The sequence below is a fragment of the Marmota marmota genome, unplaced genomic scaffold, assembly GCF_001458135.2.
Source record: "Marmota marmota marmota unplaced genomic scaffold, marMar, whole genome shotgun sequence".
In the NCBI taxonomy this organism is placed as follows: Eukaryota; Metazoa; Chordata; class Mammalia; order Rodentia; family Sciuridae; genus Marmota; species Marmota marmota.
Genome location: NW_026000144.1, coordinates 757,571 through 776,922, shown reverse-complemented (window position 1 = coordinate 776,922; position 19,352 = coordinate 757,571). Strand labels below are relative to the sequence as shown.

Genomic DNA, 19,352 nt, shown 5'->3' with positions numbered 1-19,352 from the left:
AAGACAATTGAGTCTCAGTTAATTCACTGATAGAAAACAAGCTCTTTGAGGTTATAAATATAGAGGAACTTATTTACAGTGAAACTTGTTCCAGACAGCACAGTAATATTTAAGAAATGAAATGAATGAATAAGGGAAATACCAGTAATATGAAAAAATGGGAGGGAAAGTTTCTGGATGTTGTTATTGCTGTAATAAGTTACACATAGATATTCGTTCTCCAGTGCAAATTTCTTTCATTCTCTGTTCTTGATGTTTAATTGTTCTCAGTACTCAACTCAAACATCAATCTGAGTTGATGTTTAAAGTTAAATCTTTCAAACTGAATGTGAAAGTAAAATATATTTTATCAGTCTGAAATATATAAGAATCTTTTATGCTGAAGGTCAGATTTTTCCTCTTACACTTGTTTTTCATTTTTTTCCTATATCATCCTGTTAATTTTAGTTGGAATTACAAAGATATTTAAAGATAAGTCATGCTCACTGGACTTAAATAAATGTCCACAAGGCTGGAACCGAATCCATAAATACTGCTTCTTGTTATCTGAATATGAAACTTCTTGGAGCAACAGCCAGGAAAGCTGCAAAATATATTACGCATCTCTGGCTAAGTTCAACTTCCCAAAGGAAATGGTTAGATATCTCCTTTGTAAGATTAATCTGATTGAATGTATTGAGTGGCTGTTATATGGTAGGTGTATGGGTACAGTGTGATATGTTGGTCCATAAAGCCAGCCAAAGATCTTTGCCCATTTGGAGGTTACATCCCAGTGGAAGACACAAGCAATGAAAAACAATGATGGCAAATATTTAAATTATATAGCATGCTGGAAGGTAGTAAGTTTTATGCAGAAAGTATACAAATTAACAGGTATGATGAGTTAGCTAATTGGGTAGATTGAAGGCAAGGTCAGAGCTCATTGAGCTGATGATGGAGTCAATATGTAAAGCAGGTAACGAAGGTAGTTAAGGGAGTATCTGGTGGATAAGGTCTCCAGCAAAAGGAAACAGCTGGAGCACAGTTCTTCAGGTAGATGCATGCCCAGGTCATTCAAGGAACAGAGTGGTGACAGCCAGTCACCACTTCATTTTCCTGAAGAAGTCCATACGGCTAAAATGAGAAAGGGAATGAGAACGTGGATCAGTAGGGTCTTGTAAGTTATTGTAAAGACTTTGCTCACAGGAAAATATGGAGATATCAAATTACCAGTAAAAGTGTGATGTGCTCTGACTTCAATTTCACAAGAATTATTTTCTTTGCTGTGGTGAGACTGGCTACTGAATGACAAATACAAAAACAAGAGAATTATGTCATCAGGCAATTGCAGTAACCCTGGTAAGGATATGGAGAGAGTCTAGTGGACTCAGACAAAGACAATAGCATTTTATATAGTAAGAATAAGAAAAGTAGGAGATATACATTACATTCTGTATTCTGTAACAGGAAACTTTGATGCAAATACTGAAGCCCCCTTCTACATATTGGATAGGACTGAACAAACTCAATGATAGTGAAACCTGGAAATGGGCAGATGGGAGTGTATACAAACAATGGTAAGCTTTAATAACATTTATTAATTGAGTTACACTTGATAAGAATTCTGAGTTCATTGGCAGCTACCTCTATAGTTTCCTCCACAGCATTCCACAATAGGCCCTCAAAAAATAGATGCCAAAGAGAAACTCCAGACACATTTCTGGCCTTTAAAATACCAATGTTCACATCTGTGTGTTGAATTGTATTGAATTCAACACACAGATGTGAATATTGTATCGAATTGTACCCTACACGTGGGTCATAATGTCATTGTATCCTAAACTAGATGGAAGTCCAAGTAGTTTGATCCTTATCTCTTTAAACTTGAAACTTTGCCTTTTGCTTTTTTTTTTTTTTTTTGGAGGGGGGGCAGCATTTAAATGTGTTTGCCTGTTTACTTTTATTTAAAATTCTAGAACTTTATATTCCTTATCCTGAAGAACCAATTATACCCTTAGATTCCATTTTTGTTTTGTAAACATTTAAACATTTCTCCAACCTCAGACTGGAAGGACAAGGTGCTCTCCATAGAGGAACCAGTAGTTACCATTTACTGAGCACCTACCTTGTGATAGGTACTTGTTCAGCAGCATACACGTAAAATGTCAGACATTATATTATATATAAGACACAAAGAAGTTATGAGAAGTTTTAGAGAAACTTCTTTGATCATTATATTTACATCAAATTTGGGGTAAAAATACACAATAACTTGAGAGCAATAATATAACCAATAATAAAGTTTATAGCTTTGAGAAAATATAAAAAAGTGTGACATAAACTTTCTGATTAAAAAAATCTAATATTTATGACATTTTCCTGAAAAAAATTGACAATTTAACCTGATGTTATATAGTATATATAGTCCTATTTTTTAAATGAAGAAATCAAATTTATTAGTTGGTAAAATTTGGTGTGTTACTTTGCTAGGATTACTGTAATAAATGCCACAGGCTAGGCTTTTTACTAATTTTGGATGCTAAAAGTCCACAAGAAGTTGTGGGAAATGTTGGTTTTCTGGGGCTTCTCATCTTGAATTTCATAAGGTGGCCTTCTCACTGGGTGTCTTTCACAGATTACCTTCTGTGTACACTCAAGTCTGTGTCAAAATTATATTATTTTATGAGATCATCAGACATACTGCCATATTTGGCCCACCCAAAATATCTCATTTTAAGTTATTTATCCCTTTAAAAACCTTATCACAAAATAAGGTTACCTTATCTAGGTACTGGAGGTTTGGGCTTCAATATATGAAATTTGGAGTTGGGGAGGAGATATAATTCAGCCATAACAAGGTGGCCAGCATCCTGACAGGGTCGGTTTCTGCTCAGAAGATGTGGGTCACATGGCAAATAAAAATTCTAAAATAATCAGTAAGAAATAAATACAGATCTAGAAATTAGATATGGAAAGAGGAGTGTCTGATGGGACTTCCAGTCCTGATAGGAGCTGGAACCCAAACAACTGAAGAAAAGGCTCTGATTATTTAAGGGAGAGTACATCAATGCAGCTCTAAGGTTTCAAAGTGGGAGGAGTCTAGTTTGGTGTTTGCTTCTTGGTGTGGCAGGGGTCTTGTAGTGAAGAGGATGGTTGAGGTAAGCCACACCCATCCCCTGGAGGCTGTGCTAGAACTTGAGCCTTAAGGTAGGCAGGACACCACCTGAACCAAGCATTCTCAAACCATTAGGTTCCCACTGGGAGTTCCTGATACCTAATGGCTCCAACATCACTTTGGTCCACACATGGTTCATAGATAGCTCCCTGCATCAGCCCATAATATTTTGGTAAGTTCTCAGATGGCACTAGGGAACACATAGGAAGGGCTACACAGCTGATGTTCTGCATCTGCGGTTTCCGGTTTCCACATCCATTGATTCAGCCAAAAAAAAAAAAAAAAGACCAAAAGATACTAGACAAAAAATTTTGTGTAGTATGAAGCATGAACAGACATGATTTTTGGTCATTATTCCACAAAACAATACATTACAATAACTATTTACAAGGCATTTATACCATATTAGATAGTATAACTGATATAAAGCTGATTTAAAGTCTGGGAAGATACACCTAGGTTATAGACAAATACTGCACCACTTTATATAATTAACTTGAATATCTATGGATTTTGGAATTCACCATACTGGAGGTCCACAGCTTAGAGAAAACTTTTTTTAAAATACATTATGAACTTTTAAAATATTTATGAGGCTATGGAGGGATGGATATACACATATTTTAGATCTAGGCACCAGTGCTAATTATAACCAGAAATTAAAGGGAGAAATCATAATTCACCATTCTATTATTTTAATTGTGAAGTTTAATATGTGTTTCTATGTGATCTAAAAATATGAATTTAGAAAACCCTCTGTAGATATTTTGCAATTGCTTTCACATCATACTGCATCAAATGAAGAATACCTGTTTCACTGTGATGATGGTTGCAGAGTGGCCAAGTGAGCCTCTGTTTTAGCATTGGATATACTATGGAAGTTTGTTCAGTGACATGTCAGTTACACTCTGCCTCTGCATCATCTCCAGATGGCTAGATTGACTTATTAGTATTCTAAAGCATAAGGGGAAGAATTCAGGCTCTCATAAAATGATGTACAGTGTTTTCTATGTTATTGACAACTTGAGGTACTTGCACTGTGTTGTTATGGAAGTGAAGTTAACAGTGTGGTTTTTTACCATCATCAGAGCCCTGAGGTAGTATCTGGAGACTGATATGAGGAAATAAACTGCTTGTTCAACTTCCTCTATTCCTTCTGTAATGCATATTTGGAAACATGGTTACCAAAGTTTATATTCTGTGTTTGAGGCTGTGCTTGGTTATCTTTCCTAAGGTCCCATAAATAAAAATTTCTTTGTTTTGTTGCAGGTACAAAATTGAAGATAATGGTAATTGTGTCTACATAGATAAGAGAGTCATGAATAGCGCCAAATGTGAAAAAAACAAAAAATATATTTGCAGCAAAAAAAGCTTCTGTCTTTAGAGTTCTTCCATATGGAAAATAAGAAAAACTATCCTTTTTATGCATTATGAACTCATATAGATACATTTTATTTCCCACTAAACATATGTTTTAAGATGATTGATGAAAATTTAAATAAAAATTAATTTTGTCTAAATAACTGTTAAGAAGTCTAGAAATTAAGTTGAGTTTTAGTGTGATGTGGGTTAGACCAACACAGTTGGTGCTCTGGACTACGGGTATAATGGTGGTCTTGGTTGGCACTGACCCATTAGCAAAGCCTTAATGGAACAGATTGGAAAGTAAAGGGAAGGGAGTGAAAGATGGCTCTGCTTGCCTGAAATCCAGTTAAATCTGCCTAAAAGAAATAACAGAGATGCAGCACTAGGCAAACATTAACAAAGTTTCACTCTGCCTTAATACTACCTACCTTATTTAAGATTTTCAAAGAAGGCCCATGTGAAAAATATCCCAAGATTGAAAAGGGACTTTGTATTGCCATCAGAGACCAGATACCTTGGAAATAAAGTTCATGGCTGAACCATGGACAACTCCTTGTAATTCTCTGGACCCTTAATCAAATTACTGAACTGAAGAATCACATTAACTGAATTTGTGCTGCTGTTTCTAAGAATAGTGAGGGAGTCAGGGTTTGTGATTTTTGAGTCAGCAAGAGGAACATGAGCAGAGATGAAGATGAATGTGAGTAAAGAAGACCTCCTGACATGAGTGAACCATGGAGTTTTCTCTGGATTCTTAGAAGCTCTAGTATTTAAATTCCAGGTAATACGTAAGCTGGTGTTTGAGCAATAGAGAGTAAGGGTTAGCCTCTGGCCATTGTTAAAAATCTCTGTTATCCTTTAATCTTTTGTTTTAACCTAACTTTCTTTTCCTCCTTTTTTTTTTTTTGTTTACTAACATAATGAGAGATGCTCTTTTGAATATTACCTTATACCATAAACTATGCTAAATATTTTACCCCTCAATGGTGAATATTTTATATCAAATATTCTTAAATAAACAAGCAAATTAAACCTTATCTAAATAAGATTATATTAAATGATGGAATCACATTTGAAATTTAGTTCTCATGCACATTATAGATTTCTAATTAATATAGAAAAGAGGATAGAAAAAATAGAAATTATGTTTAGCATCATCAAAAGCAAGTCTTGTCAGCATCTTTTCATTCTCTGTACCCACTGGGATTTAGTAGTGTCTAAAATGTGTTAGTAGGCTAAATACAGGCTTTGTTGAAATATAATTTTCACAAACATCATAAATCCTTATGTGGAAAATTACAAAGAATCTACAAAATAGATAATAGAACTAAGGAATGACATTTTGGCCAAGTTTCAAGATGCAAAATCAGTACACAAAAATCAACTACATTTCTATTTCCTGTAATAACTGAAAAGTAAAACTGTCATTTGCACTGAAATAAAAATAGAAAATATTTAGAAATATAATTAACAATGTATGTGCAAAACTTACTACAAACTACAAAACATTGTTCAGTACAAATTAGTTGTGGTCCAAATAAATGAAAGAAAAACCCTGCTTGTGGTGGAGACTGAATGTCACTAAAATGTCAATTTTTACCAAATTGAGCTATAAATTCAAAGCATCCTGAAAAAATATCTTGGCAGGCTTTTTTTTAACATTGTTTAAAGCTTATAAAATAGGAAAATGCCTTAGGATAATAAAAATAAAATATCTTGAAAAAAGTTTTAAAAAGTTCCTGCTTTCAAGTTTTAACATAAATCTTTATAACAAGATCATGTGGCATTGACATAGGAACTGAAAAGGTATTAATGAAACCCACATAGAGCCAAGAAATGGGCCTCAGATTCCTCAACAAATGATTGAGTAAATGAAATAGCCTTTTTGGCATATAGTCTTGAAATAATTTTATGTTCATATTTTTAAAATATTAACATTGTTATTTATCTCATATCATGTGTAGAACATTTCTCAAGTTGAATCAAAAAATCTAAATGGAAGAGCTGAAACTTTAAAATTTCTCAGAAAACAAAAAACGACAAAGGGGAAAGTCTTTCTGCCTTGAGATAGGTAAAGATTAGATGGAGAAGTCCTCAAATTTCAAACTTTGGGGGAAAAAAGTGGTTGATTTGTCTTTATTAAAATGAAGAGCTTTTTATATTCAAAAATTAAAGCAGTGAGAAATGAAGAGTGAAGCCATGGGTTGGGAAAGAACCTTTGTAAAACATGTATAGAATGGGTAACTCATATCCACAATTCCTGAAGAACTCTTGCAACTGAATATTAGTCAACCTTACTAAAAATGGATAAGTATTGAATGAGCATGTCACCAAAGAAGATATCTGAATGATAAATACATTAAAAATATGCACAACATGATTAATAATTAGAGGATATAAACTAAAAGAAGCCCAAAAGTGAAAAAACATTTGTTAAAATATCTAAAATTAAGAGATTGACAAGAACAAACATTGGTGAAGGTGTGCAACATTTGGAATCTTACACATTGTTAAAGAACTGAAAATTATGTACCTATTCTGGAAAACAGTTTGACAGATTTTATAAAGCAAACACCATATGACATAGTGATTGTATAAATGAATTTATCCAAAAGAAAGTATACTCTGACAAAATAATATGAAATGTGCATAGCAGCTTCTTATGTGATAGTCAAATACTAGAAATAAGAAATATTTCACTATGTCAGATATAAACATACAATGGGAATACCATTAAAAATTAAAAAGGGATTAACTACTTACATGTACAATGATTTCTGTAAATCTTAAAAGCATTATCATACATGAAATAAACCAGAGATAGACACCACGCACTCTCTAATTCATTTAGGTGAAATTCTAGGATAGGTCAAACTATTGACATAAAGCCAGGGATCAAAGTCAGGTAGGAAAATGAATGTAAAAGGAAATAAGAAAATTTGAGAAGTGATGCAAATGTTTTAAATGACAGGTCTGTGGTGTTTACATGATTCACTTTGTGATATTCTTGTTATGAATGAGTCAATATTTTTCTGTTTGCTTCCCTAAGCTAGCAAGTCTGCCTACCTTTATCTGAAATTAATCTCAGTATTTTTTCCTGGACTGGGAAAGTGCTTTGATTAGTTAATTGTCCTATTTAACATAAAAGGTTGCTCAATACTGTGCTAAGTGAGGCACATAAGTAACTTTCTAGTCCACTCCTCTTGATCTGAGGCAATTAACACATTTGCTGTGATTAGACCAGAGCTACAAGGTGATGGGTATAAAAGCTGGACACAGAACAAGTAAGTTTTGGGGGGTGATAAGAAAGAAGTAGAGAAAGGAAAAACCAGAATCCAAGGCAGTTTAGAAGTGTTGAAGCCTTTACTTAAGTGGAAGTCTTTTGTAAGTTGGGGAAGACTTATGAGTGCACAAATGTAAAAAGTTGTTTGGGACAAATTTTATGGTATGGGTGTTATATTGCAATAAAGATGTTTTCAAAAGGTACTTTTATAGGTTAAAAAGGTTAATGACCATAATTTCATGCAGAATAGAACACAAATTCCCCATCTTGGATTTAGTCAATTTCTGGTTGAATTAAACAAATGTATTCCTAAATTATCTCAATTCTAGTAATGTCTTCAGCTGTTGCCCCAACAACAGTTTTATTGTTTGTTTGTTTATTTATTTGTTTGTTGTTGTGCTGGGGATTGAACTCCGGGACTTTTTATCACTGGATATGTCCCCAACCTTTCTGACTGGACTTCATAGTGTAATTTTTGTATTTCTTCTTTGGCTGCAATTAGTGGGTTTTGACATAGTGTATACTGTGTCAGAGCCCAAGGGTCCCACTTTTACTGAAGTTCTTACTAGAGTGGTGTTCCTCTAATAGATCAGGCAGTTCCATTGTAGATAGCAGAGTATGTAGAATGTACCCTCTGTGGCTACTCTTCCATTCTTATCATTAATGTGTGGTCTGAAAGGGCAAAGAGTAACAAATACCAAGTTCCCTAGTAGATGTTGTATTTACAATCTTTTTGTTGCTTTTTTACTGTTACTGTAGAGGTGAATTTTTAGAACAGGTCTTCAGCCTTCCTCCCTTGACCCCTACCAATGTTTACATGTGGCCAGGTTATTTGCTGGTCTTTTATCTCCCCCATTCTTTAAGCACAGACAACAACAAATGCCTGTTGAATAGGACAAATCAAGAGCTGGGATGGAGGGAAGCCCTCTTGTGTTTTTAGCAGCTGTCACCACCTACTCCCTTTTTCTTCCAGGTCAGGGGGTGTGTCCATAAGAAAGGAGGAAGGATCCTGCCTGTGGTTCCCTCGCATGGCCTTTAGTTTTTCGCGAAGTCTCTGTCCCCCGAATTGCTTCTTTAGGAAATCATTTAATCTTTGGCCTCATTATTCTCACATCCTTTTCCTAACTAGTTTCCTGCACTTCTGGAGACCGAAAAAAGACCGCAGAGAGGTAGTGTTGGCCGTGGGGGTGGAGAAACAAGCAAAGCTTCCCTCCCAGGGGCTCTCCTGGAGAAGAGAAAGCAACTGCTTTCTTAAGTCGACTACCTAAATCAAGTGTTTTGATTCCAAGCCCAGAGTGTCAGTGCTCTTTCACTTCCCAATTCCATAAGAACAGTGGGCGACCAAGAGCTCTGGAGAAACGCCTGCAGGAGGAGGCTCAGCTCTACCAAGAGGAAGGGAACCAGCATGACTGGCAGGCGAAGTACTGTGATGCAGCTGGAGCTCTGCTTCAGCTGCGGGGTCTGGATCCAAGTCTTCACTTTTGGTTACCTAATCTAGGACCTCAAGGCCCGGCTCTCAAACCTGAACGAGAAAACATCCTGCACAGGACCCAGACAGACTGCTACAACAATCTAGTTGCCTGTCTTCTTCAGATGGAGCTAGTGCACTACCAACGAGTGACAGTACAGTCAGAAAGTTTCAGAGTTTTCCATCAGGTGCTTTTAAGACACCAAATGTCTTTAAAGGACAGCCTGATAATGAGAAGGCCTTGTATCAGGCTGGGGTAGTCCTTCATCTGCAGGACTATGACCAGGCTCAGCACTACCTACTGGCTGCTGTCAAATAGGCAGCCTAAAGATGCCAATGTCCGGAGGTACCTTCAGCTAATGCAGTCAGAACTCAGAAGCTACCATAGGAAAGAGAAGCAGCTGTACCTTGACATGTTTGGTTAACAAAGAAGAATGGTTCTTCTCCACTTGAACTTAGGTGAACCATTAAAGACCCATCAAGGGGAAACCTGAGCCTGAGCAAGAGAAATTAACTGTATACCTCTGACCCTGGTGGATTTCTGTTTTGTTTCCTATTCTTCATAAACTCTGTACTACTTAGACCTTGTATGTCTTTTTTTTTTTTTTTGGTCTATCCATCTGTTTATTTGCATAACTTTCAATATATATTATTGTTGGCGATGTTTGCCTTGAAAAATACATCAGAAAACATTCATCAGCTACAGGTGGAATTAATCACATTTCTAGCATAGATTAAATGATAGATGTTGCTAGGTGTATTCATATTCAGAGGAGAATGCTAACAGAGGATGAAATGGTAAGGATAGGCAGAAAGCAGTGTCTTCTATTGTTTTCTCAGATATCCAAAGCCAAACAGGAAAACATATATGGTGGAACTAGACATTATAAATTAGACCAAAATGTATTAAAATGAAAGATTTGAAATTAATCATTTTGATTTAAATTAATTCCTTTTTCTCCTCCACATTTCACGAACATTCAGATTCTTTTTCCCCTACAAAAATACGTCTAGTTTATCTTTTTCCCCTGGTAATTCTAGTTCTTGCTTTTGCTTATATTCTTAAAAACTTTGGAGTCATGCATTTAAGTATTTATTTAATAACCCTTCAGCCCTTGTATCTCCCACCAAAAAAATGCCTGAGTAAATGTTTTAATTTTTAATAGATGCACATCTATAGTATGCTTGTTTCTCTAAAAAACTTAGGTTATATTACCAAGCCTTCTAGAAACAATACCATAATAGAGCAGGATAAAAACTTTAATGCCTTCTTTACCTGTCCTTATATTTTGTAAGAGCACAGGTCTTCATAGAGGACAGAAACAATAAGGAAGAGCTGTTATTGCTTGGTGTCTTTAAAGCACCTGATGGAACTCTCTGGAAGCCACTAGGCAGTTGTTCAGGATGCAGATCTAGTGCTGGCCTACCTCAGTAGAAGGCTCCATCAACCAGGAGCTCCTTTGTCATTCTATTTACTCATTGTGGATAATGTCTATGATGATGCAGGTACCAAATAGTAGGTGAGACCATACATCACACATTCCACTTTTATAAAGCAGAGGTAATAAGCATGTGCCATTAGCCAGTATAAAACCATAAAACAAAACAGATTTCAGAAAAGAAAAACTAAACACTCTAGTTCCTTATCAGTAATACCCCTCTCCCAGTGCATTAAACTCCTCTTTGTTCCTCTATAGACTTTAAATAACATGACCATCAGTTACAGCAGAAAGTTTTCCTACCAAATTATCATATGAAGTCCAAAGACAGAACTAATAAAAGTTTAGGGTTATTGATGAAATTTTGTCATGGTGAATCTTATCAAGTCTGTTTAGCCAGTTTATCCTTGATTTCTATAGTTCCCTATAAAATTACTATAGTAATTTTATATCCACTGATTCCCACCCTTCCCCTTGATTATAAATCCCTACTTGTCCGTGTTGGAGTAGGAATTAAGTCCAGTTTCTGTCATCTCCCACTGGAAGACCTGGTTACAGTGATTCCTATACCAATTGACATGACCTTGTGAATACAGTATACCTTACTATGCTTTATTATTTTTTAAAAAATTTTATCATGTTTTGTTTGGGGTTTTGTTTTATGATGTTTTGTTGTATTTTTCCTCCTTTAATTCTCTTAATGTTATAATTAGGATTTCTTATCTTTTTGGTGTTTTTTCGCATTTTTAAATACCAGTTTTATTTTTTTATCATTGATCCAGAAAAGTTTACTGTAACTTTTTTTTTTTGAGATAATTTAAAAGGAAGGCCAAAGAACATTTTGAAAATTCAAAAAGAGAAAAGAAAGGAAACAGGGAAAAATAGATAAATAAAATAAATATTAAAAGGAGAAGAGAGTAAAGAAAAAATATATATACAAATCAGCAAATAATGAAGATAAGAAAACCTTGATAAAAAGCAAAAGTATTTGTTTCTGCCAAAGTGGCCACTCACATGGGCAAGAGTGGGTGTTCCCTACCTATGCTGATCAGAATTTCTTTCTGTGTCCTCAACAAGCAACCAGTGGAAGTAGTTTGGGACTGGAACCAGTTGGAATATCTCTCAACTGCCCTGCTCACCAGGATAAGATAATACAAACTGCAAAGTTTCAGAAATTTACTCTGAAAAGATTACTCAAGGCAATCTCAGGGTTGTGCTGACACCAGGCTCTGAGTCAGAGTCTGTGTCACATGCCCATTGTGAAACCCACTTGGAAGGAAGGGGAAGTGAGTACACTGGGAAGAAGGAGTCCAGCACAATCCATAGCACCAGTCTCACCTTCTAAGATATAGCTTCTACTATAACCATGTATGCCTGCTCAGTCCCCAGAACTCCTTCAGCTAGTCACCTAGTATGTCTGTCCTAAACAGGAAGCAAGTTCTGCTTCATTCCATGTCACTCACTGGTTTCCCACTACATAGATTTTTCAGTGGGTTTGTTTCAGTGGGACTACCCTGGGGCTAAACTGGGTCTCAAGGTAGATGTCCACTGGGACAGTGTAGTCATGTTTGCTGTAGGTTCCTCTGTAGGAAAATGCAGAGGCTTTTGATTTGCACAACAGCAAGTTCAGATGCAACCTTCTCAAAATGGCTCATTTTTACAGAACTATGAGCATAGATTGGGAAGTGCAAAGGACTTCTCTAGTGCCAGCCCGTTATGCACATCCCAGATCCAGCTGTGTTCAGTCTTCCCATCTGCACTATGTTAAATTCTGTGCCAGCTGTGCTTATTGGGTCCCCTTCTTTCTCTGCTGTTCCTGTCCTTTGCCATGTTGGCACAGTGTGGCACTGTAGCTCTTTCTTGCTTTCTCTATTTTTTGTATTTGTTCTTTTTAGTCATACATGACAGTAGAATGTATTTTGACATACATACATGTAGTATAACTTCCCATTCTTGTGGTTGTACATGATGTGGAGTTACACTGGTCATGTATTCATATATGAACATAAGAAAGTTACATCTGATGATTCATTCTATTGTCTTTCTCATTCCCTTCCCCACCTCTCCCTTCCTGCTACTCTGCTCTGTCCAATCTGGTGAAAACAAGCCCCCCACCCCTGCACCCCTCATCTATTGTGAGTCAGCATCTGCATTAACAGAGAGAACATTCAGCCTTTGGATTTTTGGTATTGGCTTATTTCACTTAGCATCATAATTTCCAGTTTCATCCATTTAACTAAAAAACGTAATTACATTCTTCTTTATGGCTGAGTAATATTTGTGTATATATACCATATTTTCCTTATCCATTCATCTGTTGAAGAGCACTTAGGTTGGTTCCATAGTTTAGCTATTGTGAATTGAACTGCTATAAACATTGATGTGGCTGCATCACTGTAGTATGCTGATTTTTAAGTCCTTTGCATGTACACTGAGGAGTGGGATAACTGGGTCAAATGGTGGTTCCATTCCAAGTTTCCTGAGGAATCCTCATACGGCTTTCCATAGTGTTGCACCAATTTTCAGTCCCACCAACAGTGTATGAATGGACATTTCCCCCCACATCCTTCCCAATATTTATTGTTACTTGTATTCTTTATAACTGCCATTCTGACTGGAAGAAGATGCAATCTTAGCATAGTTTGAATTTGCATTTCTCTATTGCTAGTGATGTTGAACATATTTTCTTATATTTGTTGATTGATCGTATTTCTTCTTCTGTGAAGTACCTGTTCAATTCCTTAGCCCATTTATTGATTGGGCTTTATTTATTTATTTTTTTGGGTGTTAAGTTCTTTGAGTTCTTTATGTATCCTGGAGGTTAATGCTATATCTGAGATAAAGGTAGCAAAGATTTTCTCCCATTCTGTAGGCTCTCTCTTCACATTCTTGATTGTTTCCTTTGCTTTGAAGAAGCTTCTCAGTTTGATACCATCTATTTATTGATTCTTGATATATTACTTATTATGCTTTTGAAGTCTTGTTGAAGAAATAGGTTCCTAAACCAACATGATGAGCCTATTTTTTTTCTAGTAGGTGCAGGGTCTCTGGTCTAATTCCTAGATCCTTGATCCACTTTGAGTTGTGTTTTGTGCAGGGTGAGAGATAGGGGTTAAATTTTATTCTACTACATGTGTATTTTCAGTTTTCACAACACCATTTGTGGAAGAGGCTAACATTTCTCCAATGTACATTTATGGCACCTCTGTCTAACATGAGATAACTGTATTTATGTGGGTCTGTCTCTGTGTCTTCTATTCTGTTCCACTGGTCTATGTGTCTGTTATGGTACCAGTACCATGCCATTGTTTTTACTATAGCCCCATAGTATAATTTAAGATCTTGCATCATCTCCACCTTCTCTTCCACTATTCAGAGTCTGGATTTCTCCAAGGCTCTGTATGTCCACTATTGTACTTCAGCATTTTCCCATAGGCATGTGCCTGAATGAATAGTTGCTTTCCAATTGTTTTGATTCCAATGCACAGAGAAGCAGGCAAGTGCTGGTTGCTTCTGATTTGCTGTCTTCAAAAGTATTTATTAATTTAATTCAAGTTTTATCATATTTGCCTTTTTCAAAAAAAAATGTTCTCAGTTGAAGTGTAGAATCATGTTCTTAACTTTATTGGTCTTAAATTCTCAGATGATCAACAGATTAAAAAAAAGCAATAATTTTTTCATTGAGAGTGAGTTTATGTTAAATACACTATGTTCTATTATTTATGTTTAATTCTCACAAAATTGGGAGAAAGATGTAATTATGAAATCCATTTATAGACAAAGATATAATGATTAGAGTAAGTTGATTCTCACACATAATAACTTCCAGAATCAGGATCAAAAGACTTGTCTAGTGCTGATGCCTCATAAATTGTAATCATCTTATGCAATGATATCATTTATTTGTTTTAATTTCTTTTGGATCGAGAGTAAGTTATATTACTTATAGTTGTTTGTTGATATCTTCCTCCTTCCATCCCTCCCTCCCTTTTTTCCTTTCTTCTATCTTTCTATTGTAGGAAAATCAAAAGTTTTTCTCTACCATCTTAGGATTTTTCTGCTGAGTATGAGAATTAAGTTGACATGGAGATAGACAGGAGAAAAGCATCCACTTTTATATCATACAAATTTTATGCAGAAAAGAAATCTTCATAAAAAAAGAAGACTCAAAGACTCAGAATTGAACATGCATATTTAATTGGGAAAATTAGTATATTGTGAACATATGATAAGGTAAAAGTTTGGGATATGGTTGAGAAGTAACCAGGAGGTTTAATGAGGTTTGTTTATACAAATTTCCTTTAGCCTCAACTCTCCACTCTTGATGTAAGAGTGTTACTTTTCCTTCTGGTATAGACAGAACATTTTTCACATGGGAATCCATTTGACCCAGGATATTTCTTCTTGCATCTTCTACTTTTCAGATTCTTTAATTTAATATAATAGGTATGTCAAGTTCTGAGTGTCACCCTCTGAACTCCTTCACTCTCATATCATGTTAAAGGGAAAAAAAGAACAAAGGCATTAGTAATCTGTTGGAAGATTTATAAAAATAAAATGCTAATATTCTTCTGGATATCATAGGCTCAACACACACATAAGCATGTGTGTGCATACACACACAAAGAGAATCCAAAGGCAGAATTTGATTCCTTATCCATGGCCTAATAGTTCTTAGAACCTGCTTTTCCATATGCACTCTTTACTAAATTTAGTACTTAAAATCAATTATGTCAGTGTTTAGCAGTTCTGATTTTTATTTTCCTTGTCATTCTCAAGAATGCTGATGTTCCTTTGAAAATCTTCATGCTCAAGCGTTCATTTGATTAAACAGAGAAGGAAAAGTAAAAAGCAAAACTGATTCACTACAGTGAGTGGAAATAGTTTTTGATTTATTTTATCTGATATTTTTTTTCTTTTTTCAGTAATATCAAAATGTTCTAAAACTGTGGCATGTGGAGGGGAATGGACTGCAGTAGGAGAGAAGTGTTTCTACTTTTCTGATGATATCAGAAACTGGACAGCCAGTGACAGAGACTACAGATCACAGGGGTCAAAACCGGCTTAGATTGATACACAAAGGGATATGGTAGGAAAAATTTTAAATAATTTCAAAGATTATGTTTCTGCAAGGAGAGAATAAAAACAATAACAGCTGATATTGTGTGACAATACATGTCAGACAGTGTTCTGAACACAATACTTATAAAAACTCAGGTAATCTTCAACCAGTGCCATGTGCATGCACACACACACACACAGCACACATGCACAGAGGCGTGAGCTGGGATTTGAATGCAGGCAAATTGCCTAGTGATATCATGTCTTAACATCAGTGCCTACTGTGTAGATAGATAAATGTCTTTATTGGATGTTTTTAGATTGCAATATTATTTCTTAGTTACATTTGCCTTCCACCAAAACTTTTCTGGAAATTAGAATTTTAAAAAATGATTTAGCTCTTAGAGTTTAGGAACTTAGAGGTGAGGATGTGAAGGAGATATGTGCACTTGTAGTAAGTGAATTAATAAATGGAAGAGGTGAGAGAAGGCAGACAGACTTGGACTTTAGGGACACAGTAAGAAATGAGGTTGGTTGGTTTGTAAAGAAAAGCTGACAAAAATGATTAAGGTCCTATAGTAAGGATATTATGGAGGAAACCCTGAAACTCCCACTTAATATCTCCCATTGTAATAAATCATATTTACCCAGGAGTTAGTTTGATCTCAGATTGTATGAGAAAACATATAGCACGAATGGCATTCTTATGATGGGATCTACTCAAAGCAGTTTCCCTCTGAGTTTTTCCTTCTTAACAGTACTGCCACTTTCCTTTACTCCTTTCCCCTTTAATATATTGTGAACATATGATGAGGTAAAAATTTTGGATATGATAGGGAAGTAACCAGGAGGTTTAATGAGGTTTGTTTACACAAATTTCCCTTAGCCTCAACTCTCCACTCATGATGTAAGAGTATTACTTTTCCTTCTGGTATAGAAAGAACACTTTTCACATGGGAATTTCAGGCCCTTCTTCTTTAAATGATGGAAGGGCACCCACACTTAAAACAATATAGAAGCATTGGTTCCTGTCATCCTTCAGGAACAGGCTATACCAGTTCCTGTAGAAACCTTTGAGACCCCTAGCTTGTCATCCAGGTAGTTTTAACATCATTGCAGTTCATGGTCTTCGTCATTCACCTAGTGACTAGAACATATCAACGACTTAGACTTTGAACTTAAAAAGAAAAAAGTCAAATATGCTTTTCTCACAATTTCTGAAGAGGTGGAAATTGCCTTTGAAGATAATTAGAGGCCATGTAGATTATAGAATTTCAATAACACGATTAAAATATAACTTCTTAGACATGTCTAACTGATAGAGTGAAATAAAAATTGTTCTGATAATATTATCTCAAAGATATCTGTGCTGTTTGTGCTAGAAAAAAATGAAGACATCAGAATTTAGAATGTGAATTTTAAAAGGTGAAATGATTTAGTTGAGAAGCATATTCCACAATGTGCTCTAAAATATTAACTAATGGATGACACCTTGTGCTTGTGAAAGGAATTTTTGAAGAAATATACAGGAACTTCCATGCACTGCATTGGGTTGAGCGGGAAAGTGGGAGAGTCTTGGAAATGGACAAATGGTACCACATTCAATGCTGTGTAAGCTTCAAATTTAGTATGAAAATTTTTATTATTGTGTTCTAGAAAAATTTAAATAATTTGAATGGTGATATTAAAAATAAATCTTTTTTTTCTGTGTTAAAGAGACCTTCATATGAAAACTTTCATCTCCAATCTGACATATGCCTCTTAACAAATCTCATAGTTTTTTAAAAATTCATCCAGTGTCCACTATAAGCAATTTACTTATTTGAACTTTAATTTAATTTTAAGTATTTTTAATTTCTGTAACAGTTCCTTGCATGAAAGTTGCCTCCTCACTTATATACCATTTTTCCTAATAACCAGGGGTATAAGACTCTTCTTTCAATCCATGTATTCCTCCCTAATCTTTTAAGTTAGTGCTAGACAGAAAAGTGACAGCCAATTAGACAAATATTGAAAGCTTGGTTATATCATACTTGTTATAAAAAAATTTAAATATCAACAGGGCTAATTAACAAAAACTATATTACATGTGTTCTTTTGGTTTTACTCTCTGTATTTCAACAACACCAAATAAATATGAACCTTATTCTTTACTTTTAGTAAAATAAAAATATTCATTAAATTTATGCCTGGAAGCTACTTTTTTATTTACAGAGATCTTTTGATTTAGCAAACATTCTTTTTCTAAATAGAAAAATGATAGATAACATAGAAGAATGAAAGGAAAAGAAGGAAAGAAGCAAGACAGATAGAGCGGGCAGTAGGAGGAAAAGGAAAGGTAAGAAAAGGGCCGAGCATGGCAGAGCACACCTGTAGTCCCAACTACTTAGGAGTCTGAGGCAGGAGGACTGCAAGTTTGAGGCCAGCCTCAGAAATTTAGCAAGATCTTCAGCAATTTAGCAAGACTCTGTCTCAAAATAAAATTTAAAAGGACTGAGAATGTAGCTCACAGCTAAAGCACCCCTGGATTCAATCCACCAGTCTAAAAACAAACAAAACCAAACGAAAAAACAAAGAAAGAAATGGACATAAACCTGTCTTCATCTGTCTGTACACTTTTTCTCCACATTGTTCTGAATAGAAGTACAGATTATAACTCAAAAAAAAATACCAAATTCAGTCTTATTTTCTTTTATTGAACCAATTTTTGTGAAAACATATGATATCAGGTAATATATTTTCTGGGAACTTGGTGTTTTTAAATATGTCTCAAATCACTGTGTTCTTAATTTTCTTTTTGATTATAGATGTATATAGCTCCCAAACTGACTTAGATTATTTCCTTTCAGGTTTGAAATAAAAGGGGATGGATTCTTTTTATTCCTGAATGCTGATAGAGTCCATAGTTCCAGGGGATTAATTGATATCAAGTGGATTTGCAGCATACCTAAGTATTTGTAGAGTATAGAAAACTAGAAAATGACTATCTTACTTCTGAGGTAAAGGAAAGAACTAATTAAGCAGAAATTGTTTTTTATGTATTATGTTTTGAAGCAGACAGCTTTTCAAGTATTAAACAGAAGAAACCAAATTTTATGAATAAATGGAAAATTATACATAGAACCTCATAAATTCATAATACATAAGTGCCCAATATGTGCAAATTTCAAAATATTTTAACTCTACTACATAAGAGATCAGATCAAAGCAATAATAAATAATTAGATGAACTGTGACTACAATGGTGGTTATGAAAAATGAATTTAAAAGTATCTATATTGATAGGCCGACTAAGGATTATAGCTTAATAGTTAAAGAAATTTATGAGCTCTCTACATGTGAATGTTAAAAAATATACTAACCATACTGTCCTTGGCTTAAATGTTACCAGACAATCACCCATGGATGGGTATTTACTTCAACAATATCCTGAAAACAAGGGAATGCGTACCAGGAAAGACGTTGATTCTGTCTTAGTTTGTTTGGTCTACTATAACAAAATACTTTTACTTTTTATAAAAATACTTTTATTTCTTATAGTTGTAGAGGCTATAAGTCCAAGATCCAGGCATTCAGATTCAA

At 35.0% G+C, this 19,352-nt stretch overlaps 1 protein-coding gene across 1 annotated transcript; it reads left to right on the top strand.

The window, feature by feature from the left end:
- Positions 1 to 3,128: 3,128 nt before the first annotated feature.
- LOC107160641 (C-type lectin domain family 2 member A) lies at positions 3,129 to 18,731 on the top strand. The gene is given in 5 exon segments (XM_015507298.2): positions 3,129 to 3,137; positions 9,132 to 9,425; positions 15,646 to 15,798; positions 17,278 to 17,381; positions 18,620 to 18,731. Coding segments are annotated over 5 exon segments (672 nt in total).
- The last annotated feature ends 621 nt before the right edge of the window (positions 18,732 to 19,352 follow it).